General features: G+C 39.8%; 1 protein-coding gene across 2 annotated transcripts in view; it reads right to left on the reverse strand.

Annotated features, from left to right (window-relative positions):
• NCKAP5 (NCK associated protein 5) overlaps positions 1-12073 on the reverse strand; it is a 743731-nt gene that overhangs the window by 128940 nt on the left and 602718 nt on the right. For both annotated transcript variants that reach the window (XM_040971482.1, XM_040971481.1), the window contains exons 7-8: positions 9696-9764; positions 82-120 (exon numbers count right to left, since the gene is read on the reverse strand). In XM_040971482.1, coding sequence (XP_040827416.1) covers positions 82-120; positions 9696-9764 — 108 coding nt within the window. The remainder of the gene's footprint in view (positions 1-81; positions 121-9695; positions 9765-12073) is intronic.

A 12073-nucleotide genomic window follows, 5' to 3' on the forward strand; every position in this document is an offset into this window, starting at 1 on the left:
ATCACAATTTCCTAGTTTGACAATGTGAGTTCCATTATAGTTACATAAGCATTTTGAGAATAAAACCAGAAGGTTGCTTACCTTTTGAGTGAGCAGAGCTTGCACAACGTGGTTGGCTACCTTTAAAAAAGAAAGAAAAAAGATTGTCACTAACAAGTGTAGGGACTTGGAACACATGAACTCTCATTTGCCAATGAGGTTTCCACTGCTCATGGTAGCTAATTAGCACCTCATTTCCCTCTTTCCTCCACAAGACCAGATTCTTTTCATAATAAGCCTATCCTTCTAGGTAATACTTTGCTTATTCCAAAGGTGACCCTGTTGGTAATTAAGATGGCTAGGCTAGAAAGATCATTTATACTTTGACTTTCACATTTCCATATTTGGAAAAATAATGTCCTTTCATATGTAAAGTACTCCAAGAAGGCTAAAAAAATGATACAGTGCAAAACACAATCCTAATTATGTGGACACAGTTTCTAGACTTCATGTATGCATAATGTCCTTGGCATCTTTCTGTTGCACTGCTATTTCTCAGCCTAAAGTTATTTGCAAAGGAGAAGTGTGAATGGTCAAAAACAAGAACAGTCATTTCTTCCCATGTGCTCTGCTGTCCTAGATGCTTTCATTTATGCCATCCTCTAAGTGTTGCTGGCTTGAAACAATCTGGTAGGTGTTGGCTGCAACATCCAGTTTCTTGTTTCCCAGCAATAATTCCCATTGCATACGTAAGGGGGGGGGACCTTAATACATGCAGCTACAATCCCCAACCTCTCTTACAGCTAAAGGTACCTGCGTGACAAAGTTTAGGTCAGTTAAACATGTGGAGACTATTTTCATGGGCTTATATTTTCTAAGACAAGAAAGTGATGACTGGAGTTTCAGCAGCCACATTGTCAGTAGAAGTCACATATTCAGTACGGTTGAGCAGGAAAACCAGAACAAGACTGCCCCCACATGATGTCATTACATTGTGCTACCTCTGAACTTACAAGTGAGAGAGAAACAAAATATTCCCCGTTATTTTTCCCCCAATATACCACCAAGCACAATCTTGCTAATTGATAACATGACCCTAATGTTCTTTAGGTATCTGGCCGTCTGGGACAGTGAAGCATACCAGATGATTCCTTAACCCAACGATGTAAATTTAATTAATTTAGTTTATTCTGGGCAATTCTATTTCTTTTCCAGCATTGGCTTATGATTGGCCACGTGACATCATTACAGCTAAGGATTATAATAAAACTAAAGCTGTGTTCTTAATATTTGAAGGATCTGGCATTCATCTCCCAATAAGCATCCATTATTTCTATATGGACGATGATATCCATCATATCTTGGAGAATTTGAAATCAACTGATAAAGAAGCACCTCTTAAGCTTGACTACCCTGAATTTAACCTTGGATTAACCTTGAATTTATGTATCCAAGTGCATACTGCCAATAATATTAAGATAAATAGGTTCACTGGTTGGTGTTTTCAGTCAATGTATACATTTTAAACAAGTAGTATGGTATCTGAAAATAGTATCAATAGAGATGAAGTCAGAATATTTACATATGCAACACAAAAGAAAATTCCATGCACCATTTTCTCCTTCATTCATTCAACAAGTTTTCTGAGTATCTACATGTATAGTTAGATAATTAGGACTTGGTTATGTCTGGTAATTGGTAACAGATTGGCAAGAAACACAATTATAGCACATAGCAATAAAGAGGTCATCACCATGGTAAATCTTCACATTCAATTAAAGACCACAGAATGCACTTTCATTTTTTTTTTCTCTCAATAGCAAATCAGTTTTGGGGTGTGCTCAGCTATTTCAGCTTATATTCCTGTCCAGGACAGTGGAACAGATTATGGTAACAGCATTACTGTGGAGCTTAATTGTTTCTTGACTCAGTATTGACAAAACGGCACATCCTTAACGACAGTTGGCTACTAGTAAGGCTCACAGAAAATTAAAGCACAGGCTGTCGACAACTTTTGGTTAGGAGGAAGTCACATCATAAGCAGTAAATGATCAGAGCAAGATTGTCTATAACTTATTTGTTAAACTCTGTGCACAAGAGGATTTTTTTTTCCCAAATTTACAATGATTACACAAGACATTTCTTATTGAAGCTAACCATGGTTATAAAAAACAAGAGTATTTATAGGTATTTTCAGTGAAGATGGAGTTAAAGAACTATCAAACAAGGACAGGAATTTGGCAGAGCAGTGAAGGTACCACTTGGGAGACCTGAACCCCATCTCAGTCTGAGTCCTGGCTCTGTCTCCAGTTCCAGTTCTTTGCTATTACAAATCCTGAGAGGCTCAAGTCCTTGAGTCTGTCATTCACTTGGGAGACCAGGATTGAGTTCCTGGCTCCTAGTTTCGGCTTGGCTCCAGACCCCGGGAGTAACCCAGTAGATGAGAAATTCTCTTCCTTGCTTCTCTCACCAAAGAAGTATCACAGCCCAAAATAAGACAAACTTTCATTAACTGGTGTTTTATTTTTCCTTGTTCATGTACACATTTTCACAGCAGTGATAAATATTTTTTTAGCCCTCACAAATTCACTCAAATCTAAGTGGAGATCTTTAAGTGCTGAAACATTCATTCCAATTTCTAAGTTACTGGGAATTTAAACTGAAGACATATATCACCTATTTTATTGTCACAAAATAGAGCAAAATAGGAGAACTAAACTGTTCATGCAGATTGAATCAGGAACAATGCACCAATGTTAAGTCAAACCATCAAAAAATCGCTTTTCAGATCTCTAGTTTGCCTTACATTCTCATAAAACTGCCCAGCATCAATATTTTCTTTTCTTTGGAACTGGTTGTCACTTAAACCATTCTGTGTAACAGCAGTCACATAAAAATACCTCTATCCATGATTTAATAGGAGACAAAGAGTAATATCCTAATGTAACAGCCCACAGGAGGAAATATGTTATATCTTTGCAATGTAAGCAGTTGGCTCTACAGGCTTACAGACTCTATCTGATAAAGTTTCTTCTGGCATGTACTTCGGACAAGTGTTTGCTACCAGAGAATAGCACAAAGGCTCACAGATGTGCTATTTCTTTATCTACTGGCATTGGGTTGTGTTACCCAGAAGGATTTCCAGGGTTCTTTAGAAGAGCAGGTATGTTATATGGATGCTTGCTCTTGTACTGTGGATACAGTTTCTAGTTGTTTTTTTTTTTTTCCTGCATCCTTTTAATAGCTAGGTTTCTCAGATACACCAGTACAACTATCTGGAGCTTGTGCCTGAATCCTGTAAAAGGCTCACTGGATAATGCTTGGAATGGCCCCTGTCCTCAAACTAGCATTATGCCTTAAGCACTCAGGCAGGTCCAGCCAAGGTTAACAAATAACCTTTACTTTCCTGTGTTACCTGCTACCTTTCCTTTACAACCAGGGGGAAAGCAGCAGCTGGACTGGATGAGAGGGACTCCGAGTACATGTCACAAGCTAAAAGTCCTTAAGCCCCTGGTTTGTTTTTCATCCCCCCTTGGGTTCCCTCCCTAGGACCTGGAGGACCTCTCTCTAGGACATGGAGCAGAGCCTACTACATCTCATTGCGTTGTCAGGAGGAATTCTTTCAGATAATCCAGTTCCTCTGACACAGGACTGACCACCTTATATGAGAATTTGGCAAGGGAGACAGGCAGAGCTGGAGAAGTTGGGCCTACAGAATCCTTAGGACTGAAAGAAAGGACAGGCTGGAGGGTGATTGAGAGGAACTGTGCTTGTCAAGCTAAGAAGATAGCCATGGTTGCAAGGGACAGCCAGGGAAAGAGAGAAACTCAGAGAATTTTCTGTGTGGACAGTTTTCTCATGGTCTGGCTTTCATATTCTCACCTATTTCATCATCCAAAGCACCAGCCACATCAGGTTATTGACTGAAAAAGCACATGTTTTTGATGCTGTGCTTTGGGAAGCTTTTGCATGTTACTAAGCATGCTTTATTATATTGAGGCAGTTATAGGAAAGCAGGGAGAACACTGGGATAGAGACACAAGACAGAAACAGCCCCAAATTGGCTGTGTGGTCTTGATGCACTGATGGGTACCAGGATATGGAAGCACACTTAACTTTCCTCATTTGGGAGATAGGGAAGGAAACTGTCTCCAGGGCTGAACAAAGCACGAGTTGATAGACATAATCAAAGAAACCACCTAGGACAGGACCAGATGTACAAGTCACCCAATAAACAGTAAATATCAGCCAGGCTGCTGGAAGCTGTCAGTTGTGCCACTAAGAGAGAATGGTTTTAGAATAGGGGATTTTACTTATAAAAACAATAAGAGATATTTGCATGTATGTATCCAATATCTCAGAGTAAATATAAATTACTGAGCATGGATATCATTCAATTGCTTTGTAAACTGATCCTGTAAGACACAAATGAGAAGATGAGAAAGCTGAGAGGAAAATACCTTGCCCTTATTTCACAAGAAGGAGTTGGTTTGGGGCACTGTTTGAATGCTAGATTGGACTTCCTACTCTAAGCTCAAGTGATCTCTCCTAATGCAAGTAAAAATCTTTTAAATGAATCAACCATCACTTTTCAGCTGATTGATTCTCTGGGCTATCTTTCTAGTTGGTGCGTAATAAAGAAGTGTTCATCTCGGAGGAGACAACTAAAGAAATTAGTATAATACGTATGTGGGAATTCCAAGATAACTAATGTGAAAATTAATTGCCTGCTATTAATCACTCATTCATTGAACAAATATGCAGTAAGTGTGTTCGTATGGAGAAGAATCATGCTGGACACTGAAGGAATAATGGGGGATGGAATGCAGGTGCTAACTCTGGGCTCTCAGAGACTAGGGCAAACAAGAAGAGTAGACCATTCCCTTGATTTTATGACTCAGTTTAAAGCTTCAGGCCGACCTGAAAGATCATCTGTTAATTTCACAACTTATTCATGAAATGGACTTTTGGAGCCTACAAAAGCCATAAGCAAAAATCATTTTTCATCTCCATCTATGCAGGCCTTGGTTTTAAAATCGCATAGGGTTTCAGTAGGATATGCATGAACACATTCTGGTAACGATGCCCTCCTCTAGTCTTGACCTGCAGCAAGACAGATGATTAAGTTCTCAACAGCCAACTGTTGTGTTAAGCCTTGGCCTAAAATCCTGATGGACATTTTTTCCCGTCAGTTTCCTGTACTACAGTTCAAGAGCTGGGTTTTCCCTGCCCCTGTACTGAGAAGTGTAGAATCACAGAAGACCTTGACTATGGCACCTCACTGACTCTAAGGCTGCCAGCTCTGATAGTCTGAAAGCAAAGCCAGCTTCTCTACCTCCATACACAGGAAAATTGTCAAGATTTTCAGTTTAATTGTCCTGAATACTGAGTAACTGGGAAGATCTGAGTGAGGCCTATTCAATTTTCTCAGTTGCTGGACATGTTTCTGATGTAGAAGGGCCCCAGAAGTACACTTTGTAAAATATCAGCCAGGGTATGTTTTTTCTATTCATAGCGTTGTATTAACTCAGACATTGTTGAGTAATCAGATATAATCCATAACTCCCACATGGATCCTTACTTTTCTGCCACCATATTAAAGGATTTGAAAGGAGCTTTCATCCCCCTGCTGCTTCTCCATCCTCTGTTACACAGCACTTGTAACTTGTCTGAGGAGCTCCCAATCTCTCCAAACTGCCATGCCCAGGGATGCTCTGAAAGATGCCAAAGCCCAGGCCCCAGCCCATTTCCAAATGAGAACAGAATCTCTGTGTTTGGGCCAGCTGGCAGTAATCTCAAACCTCCCCAGAGAAGTCCAAAATACAGGTAATGATGATCACATCTCTTTTTCACCCTGAACCGGACCTGTTCCAGTTCCTTCTAATAAAGGGGCCCGTTTGCCATTCTAACCCCATTCACTGACCACCCATCCACTGCTTCACCCTCTGCTGCTGACCGCACTGCCTTTCCCTGAGATTCTCAGGGCAGATCCCTTGCTCTGTTTCTACCCTCTCTTATCCTGAGATCACCTATCCCTCTTCTGTCATTTAGGCTGGCAAATGATGAGCTCATGGAACTTGTGTGCAGTTGATACCTCGAAAGAGTTTTGTAGGACACAAGTGATCCCGGCTAAACACAATGAGTTGTCTCAGAAAGATGTTCTTCATTTTATATGTGTCATTGTATTTCCCAACATGGGAATAGTTGGTATGAAAGAAAACATGGCCAAGGCAATACTGCGAATAAACAGCAATTCACTTCTTGCCAGGAAACTGCCTATCAAACAGCCAGAATTAAAAACTACATTCTGGCATGAAAACTTTCCAACCTCCAAAGAGCAAAGATAAAATCCTTGGTTTTGCCCTCATACTGAAGGTAAGGAACAGAGAAATAGCACCAGAGATGGTGCTGAAGTACGTGCAGACATGTACTGTGTGTGTGTGAAAATGCACTCTGTGGCTCCATCTCCTGAATAAAGTTGCTCTTTTACGGAGCACATAGAGGCTGTTTCAGGCTCTCAAGTCCTTTTTCCAAATCTTCCATATATTCTTCATTTTGCAGAAAATAAGAATCTATGCAAAAAATTTTTTTTAATCCACCCACATGTGTTTTATGAAACTCACCAATAGGAAATAACTTACATGAGACATTACCTTGTTAGTTTGTCTAATTAGTATAAAAAGCCTTGAAAATTTCCATTTGGCAGTATTATCAAATCCAACTACCCCTTCGAGAGCATTCTCTTACAGCGAATGGAAACTTACTGTCTAACTTCATGCAATTAGTTACAAATCAACTGGCATGTGAAATCAGGGGCCAGTGTTCATGAATACAAAACACTTGTATTGCTCAGGGGTGGTTCTGTTTTACAAATCATCTATCTGACGACAGCTCATTCTTGAAATTAAGAACAGCGGGGACTTCTCTTGAAAAATTCTGTCTTTAGTGGAAACATGACACAAAAAGACTCATGTAAAACAATTTAAATGTTTCATGGCTTTTTCTCATGACATCTACAGAATACAGTCAGAGGAAAAACCAATGGACTTCTTTTCATATGATTACCATTTGATGGACCTTGCATATGTTCCATAGGGTCTTCTTACTTTTTATATGTTAAATTCTTTATTTTGTGGATCATTAAGCTCTTGACTGAAATGTAAATGAAAGATAGTGTTATTGCAAGAACTAAAAATGAAAGAGTGGGGAGGGGATATGGGTATCATCATATTCTCAGAATTGTATTATGAAACATATCAAACCTGCTCTCTTTGTATCAACAGCACATTAACATGAAAAAATAATTAGATATGCACTCTGTAACTGAGGGGGGAAGCATATCTCTAAGAGAACTGTGACACAGAATGTCTGTGATGTAAGTGACATCGATTTGATTTCTGCATGTAGATAAAGTCTCCTTGGAAATTTCTGAGTATGAGGTTGAAGTGAAACTCTACTGATCAATACATATGAACCAGGGGCATTACTTGTAACTTTAAATATCCATGGAACAGGAATGAGGGCTACTAGACCATAAGTCATTTTACTGCCTTGTATGTGAACTACTTTGGTGATTCCTTTAACGTTGGGCATTCTGAAGATTATTCTGGTCTCTGTAAAAGCTGACAGGGCCTAGAACTGTAAACACCATTTTGCTTGAGGTACTCACATATATGGTTGGGGATACAGAACAATTGAAATATAAAATATTAATATTTTCCTGGGGATTTTCAGTGTTCTTCAAACCATGTAAAAGACTACTTCAGAAAATTCATGGAAAGTGGAATTAAAAGACAAGCTTATTTTGCAAAAACTATGAAAACATTTTTTGAAAGTTCCTTGTAAATATCTACTACAAATACAGTACGCATGGATTGCCAATTTTTTTTTTTGCATTGAAATAATCTTTTAATTCTTTTCCAATGAGATTTTCTGAGAAGATTTACCTATTTGGAAAGTAGAGAGAAGAAGTTGGGGGAGAAAGAGAAAGAGAAAGAGAGGCAAAGAGGGAAGGACAGAGAGCGAGATCTTCCATCTGCTAGTTCATTCACAAAATAGCTGAATAGCCAACCAGACTGAGGCCAGAAGCCTGGAACTCTATCCAGGTCATCAACATAAGGGGCGATAACCCAAGTGCTAGGTCTGTTTTCTACTGTTTTCCCATGTGCATTAGTTGAGAGGCTTGTCAAAAGCGTACCAGCTGGGACTTGAACTGGCACACATGAGATGCAAAACATTGCAGGTGGCAGTGACTTGCTGCTCTACAATGCCAGCCCCTCTGTGCGGTTTTCAAAGTTGTCTTGTGTCAGTATCTAACACAATGTGATCTCTGTCATGAGGAGAGTTGTTCATGGTGCAGTGTATATCTGTATAAATTGTATAGTTCGGCCACATGCAGATTTCTAGGCCCCACTCTCAAGGCTCTTTTTAATTCTGTGGGCCACAGGCAGGATCCAAAAATCTGTATCCATAACAAGGTCCTAGAGGAAGCTGCCATTACTGGTTCAGGATTCCACATAAGAAGCCCTAGCGCAGCAAAATAACATGTACCACCAGGACTCACAGGAGAGAGACCACATACATTTTGGGGGGAAAGGGCATTTGATGGCATTGCTGAAACGGAAACATGTGTTCTTGGTATTCAAGCCATCAGCTCCTGGGAATAGGTAATATAGAGGGACAATGAAAAGCATAAAAAATGTCAGGAGGATTTGGTTGTAAAAAGTTTGGGTAATTGTCAGTGGAAAGATAAAGACTGGAGACGTACTGGAAATTCCTACTGGTAAAGCAAAAGAACAGTATTAAATGGAGTTGCTTCTTTTTCTAAAATCTCATGTCAGTTATACTGTAACAAATCTCAAATTGAATCTCACTGAATACTCATATGTGCAACCTTTAGGTTTTAAGCAACACGACAACAGAAATTATTCCACTCAAATAATTACTCCTATCATTGACAAGTGCCAGTGGAGAACTTGCCAGTGAGATGAAGGTCAGGTCCTCCTGGGAAGACAGGGTATGGAGTGTTTGTACAATGATCCCCCGCAGTATGACAGAAGTAGCAAAGAGCAGGATCAGGGCTCTGCACACCATTTAGCTTTTCCCTGGCCTCCAGGAAACCCTCTAACACCCATTGTCTTTGCTCTTATGTCTTCATTAGCATCGGGTGATATTTATTGAATTGGCTCACAGATATGTCTGTTTTCTTCCGTCCATTGAAAGTTTTCTTCCTCACTTCCTTTTCCTCGTCTTGGCTTGTCCTTCACCTCCTGATTTGTTCACTCTGGCTGCCAAATGTGAACGCTGTCCCTACATGTCGTTATAAAGGAAGTGTCCGTCTGAAAGTAGAATCCACCTGAAGAGTCAGTGTGCCCTTAGTAAGGTCTCTTGTGCATGGAAGGAGATTTGGCTTATGGAACAGAATGAATTTATCATTTAATCAAGCATACCCAAGCTGTGCTCCTAGAGTATAAAATGATAAGCAAAAGGAATTCTCAGATGTCATTTAAGTGGTTATGGAAAAGAGTGGGGGAGGTTGGAGACAGACACAAACTTGGTGATTTCCCTTCTCAATGGCCACACATTTATAGCTTTCCTTTGGAGAAGAAAATGTTAGTGTTCTGTGGGTGCTAGGAAATACATGCACTAAAATCAGATTAAGGGACTCCTAGTCTAGCCTCTTATCATGAGCCTCTCCATGCAGGCAACCAGCTTACCTCATCAAGACATCGCTCATACTGTTCCCTTTGATTTTCATTTTCCAAAGCCAATGCTGAATTCTCTGCCTGCAGTGAGATACAAAAATAACACCAATAAATCAATGAAATGTTGTGTTATGTGACAACGTATTTGATATGGTTACTAAATATATCTCCCCAGGATCCAGAGCAATCTTTTAGAAGTACTTTTGACAAGTTTGCTCTAAGTACTATTACAGATATGTCAAGGATGACTTTTGTCTTATCAAATGGCTCACAGAAACACATTACAATTTAAAGAAATGCAAAATTTGTATTCTGCACAGGAAGAAAACGAATCATGGCTTTATATGAGAGTGTTCTGTTTCTGTAAAATACCATGTTTATTTCATCCTATGAAAATGTAAATGCAAAAAATTCCTTAATCCAATTCATGGACACCTGTTACAATCACACAGTCTCACATCTGTTCAGGTCTTGGAAAATCATCCCATGTAAAGTCAGGAAAGTTAATTCCAAATGCAACTCAAACATGTCATTTTCATTGTTAGTGAAACACCGAAAATCAATTCAATTGTTGATACTGTTAATCAACAACTTTTTAATATAACAAGAGAATAAAAAGTGTTAAGTCTAAACTAGACTTAAGCATCTATATCTGCAGGGTTTTTTTTTTTTTTTTAAATCACTGCTGTCTGGCTCCTCAGAACCAGGTTGGGAATGTGACTGCTGAATATGGTGACTATGCACCGGTGTAGAATGATAAGGAGGTAAAAAGTCAAGAACATAAGCATGTTAAGTTTCAGAAGAAGCATGAAGCAACAATAAAACTTCCCTCTGCATCCAACAATTAGGTTTCTTGTTCAAAACCTGAACTCTGCAAGTGGGCCCTTCCCATGGTTGTAATTCCCAGGCAACCTTGACCCTATTCAATCCTTCTCTAAAACTCTCCTTGATATTAGAAGTTGGGGGCAGAGCAGAATACTGTAGGCCAGTCTGTACAAAGAATCTTACAATTTTTAGGTGACACACAGCTCATTACTTTTCTTCCATTCCTTCTCTTCACTTATTTGGAAATGATTTGAACCTGATAATTTGTGAGAACAGCTTTAAAAAGCCCTTCAAGTGCTTTCCTGAAATTTACAAATACTAACATTTTTACATGTTGTTGGTATCATTCTATTTTCCTCTCAATTTTTTTTTTTGCAACTTGATAGTGAGTTGCACACTCACTTATTAAATCTCTTATTTTTCATTGTGCTTAGTGTTTCTTTTTAAAAAGATTTACTTACAGAGGTCAGTGTTGTGGCATGGTGTGTAAAGCTGTTGCCTGCGATGCCAGTGCCCATATGGGCACTGGTTGAATCTTAGCTGATCCACTCCTGATCCAGCTTGGGAAGGCAGTGGAGGCTGTCCCAAGTATCTGGGCCTCTGTATCCATGTAAGAGATCCAGGGGAAGCTCCTGGCTTCAGATCAGCACAGATTTTATTGCTGTGGCCATCTGGGATGTGAACAAGCTGACGTAGGACTTTTCTATCACCCCAAAGCATAGTAACTGCAGAGTTACAGTGCAGGGGCGGAGAATCTTCCAATGATTGGTTTAACCACCAATAAGAGGCCAAAAAAGTTTAGACTGAGATTGGGTCAGGTCACAGCCAGAAGGTTCCTCCAGGTCTTGTATGTGGATGTTGGGAGACCAAGTATCTGGGCCATCTTGTACTGCTTTTCTCAGGTTGTTAGTGGTAGCTAGATCATAAGTGGAACACAGGACTAAAATCAGTGCCCACATAGGAGGTCAGCACTGGAGGCAGCAGCTTTAATGGCTAAGCCCAACACAGCTCCTTTGTCGTCTTTCTTAACAAAGACTCTCTTAGAAACATAGCAAGCAAGATCATGGACTCTAAGTGCAACATAAACACATTATGATAATCTCATTGATAGGCTTTACTTTGATTTTATCAGCCATTTCAATGGTGGACTTTATAGAAAATACTTTCCAGTGAACAACTCTTATCCATGGTCATTCACTGCATTCAATGTCACTGTCATCTGTGACATTTAACCTGCAACAGTCCCTTTAACCATTTTATTGATTTATTCCCATTCTGTTTCTCCATTTCCTCCCTTCTTTTCTTTTTTTTTTTTATTTAAGATTTTATTTTTATTATTTTTTTCATTGGAAAGGCAGATATACAGAGAGGAGAGACAGAGAGGAAGATCTTCCGTCTGATGATTCACTCCCCAAGTGAGCGCAACGGGCCGATACTATGCCGATCCGAAGCCAGGAGCCTCTTCCGGGTCTCCCACGCGGGTGCAGGGCCCCAAAGCTTTGGGCCGTCCTCGACTGCTTTCCCAGGCCACAGGCAGGGAGCTGGAAGGGAAGCGGGGCTGCCGG

The sequence above is a fragment of the Ochotona curzoniae genome, unplaced genomic scaffold (assembly GCF_017591425.1).
Source record: "Ochotona curzoniae isolate NIBS_2020 unplaced genomic scaffold, NIBS_Ocur_1.0 contig_2210, whole genome shotgun sequence".
NCBI lineage: Eukaryota > Metazoa > Chordata > Mammalia > Lagomorpha > Ochotonidae > Ochotona > Ochotona curzoniae.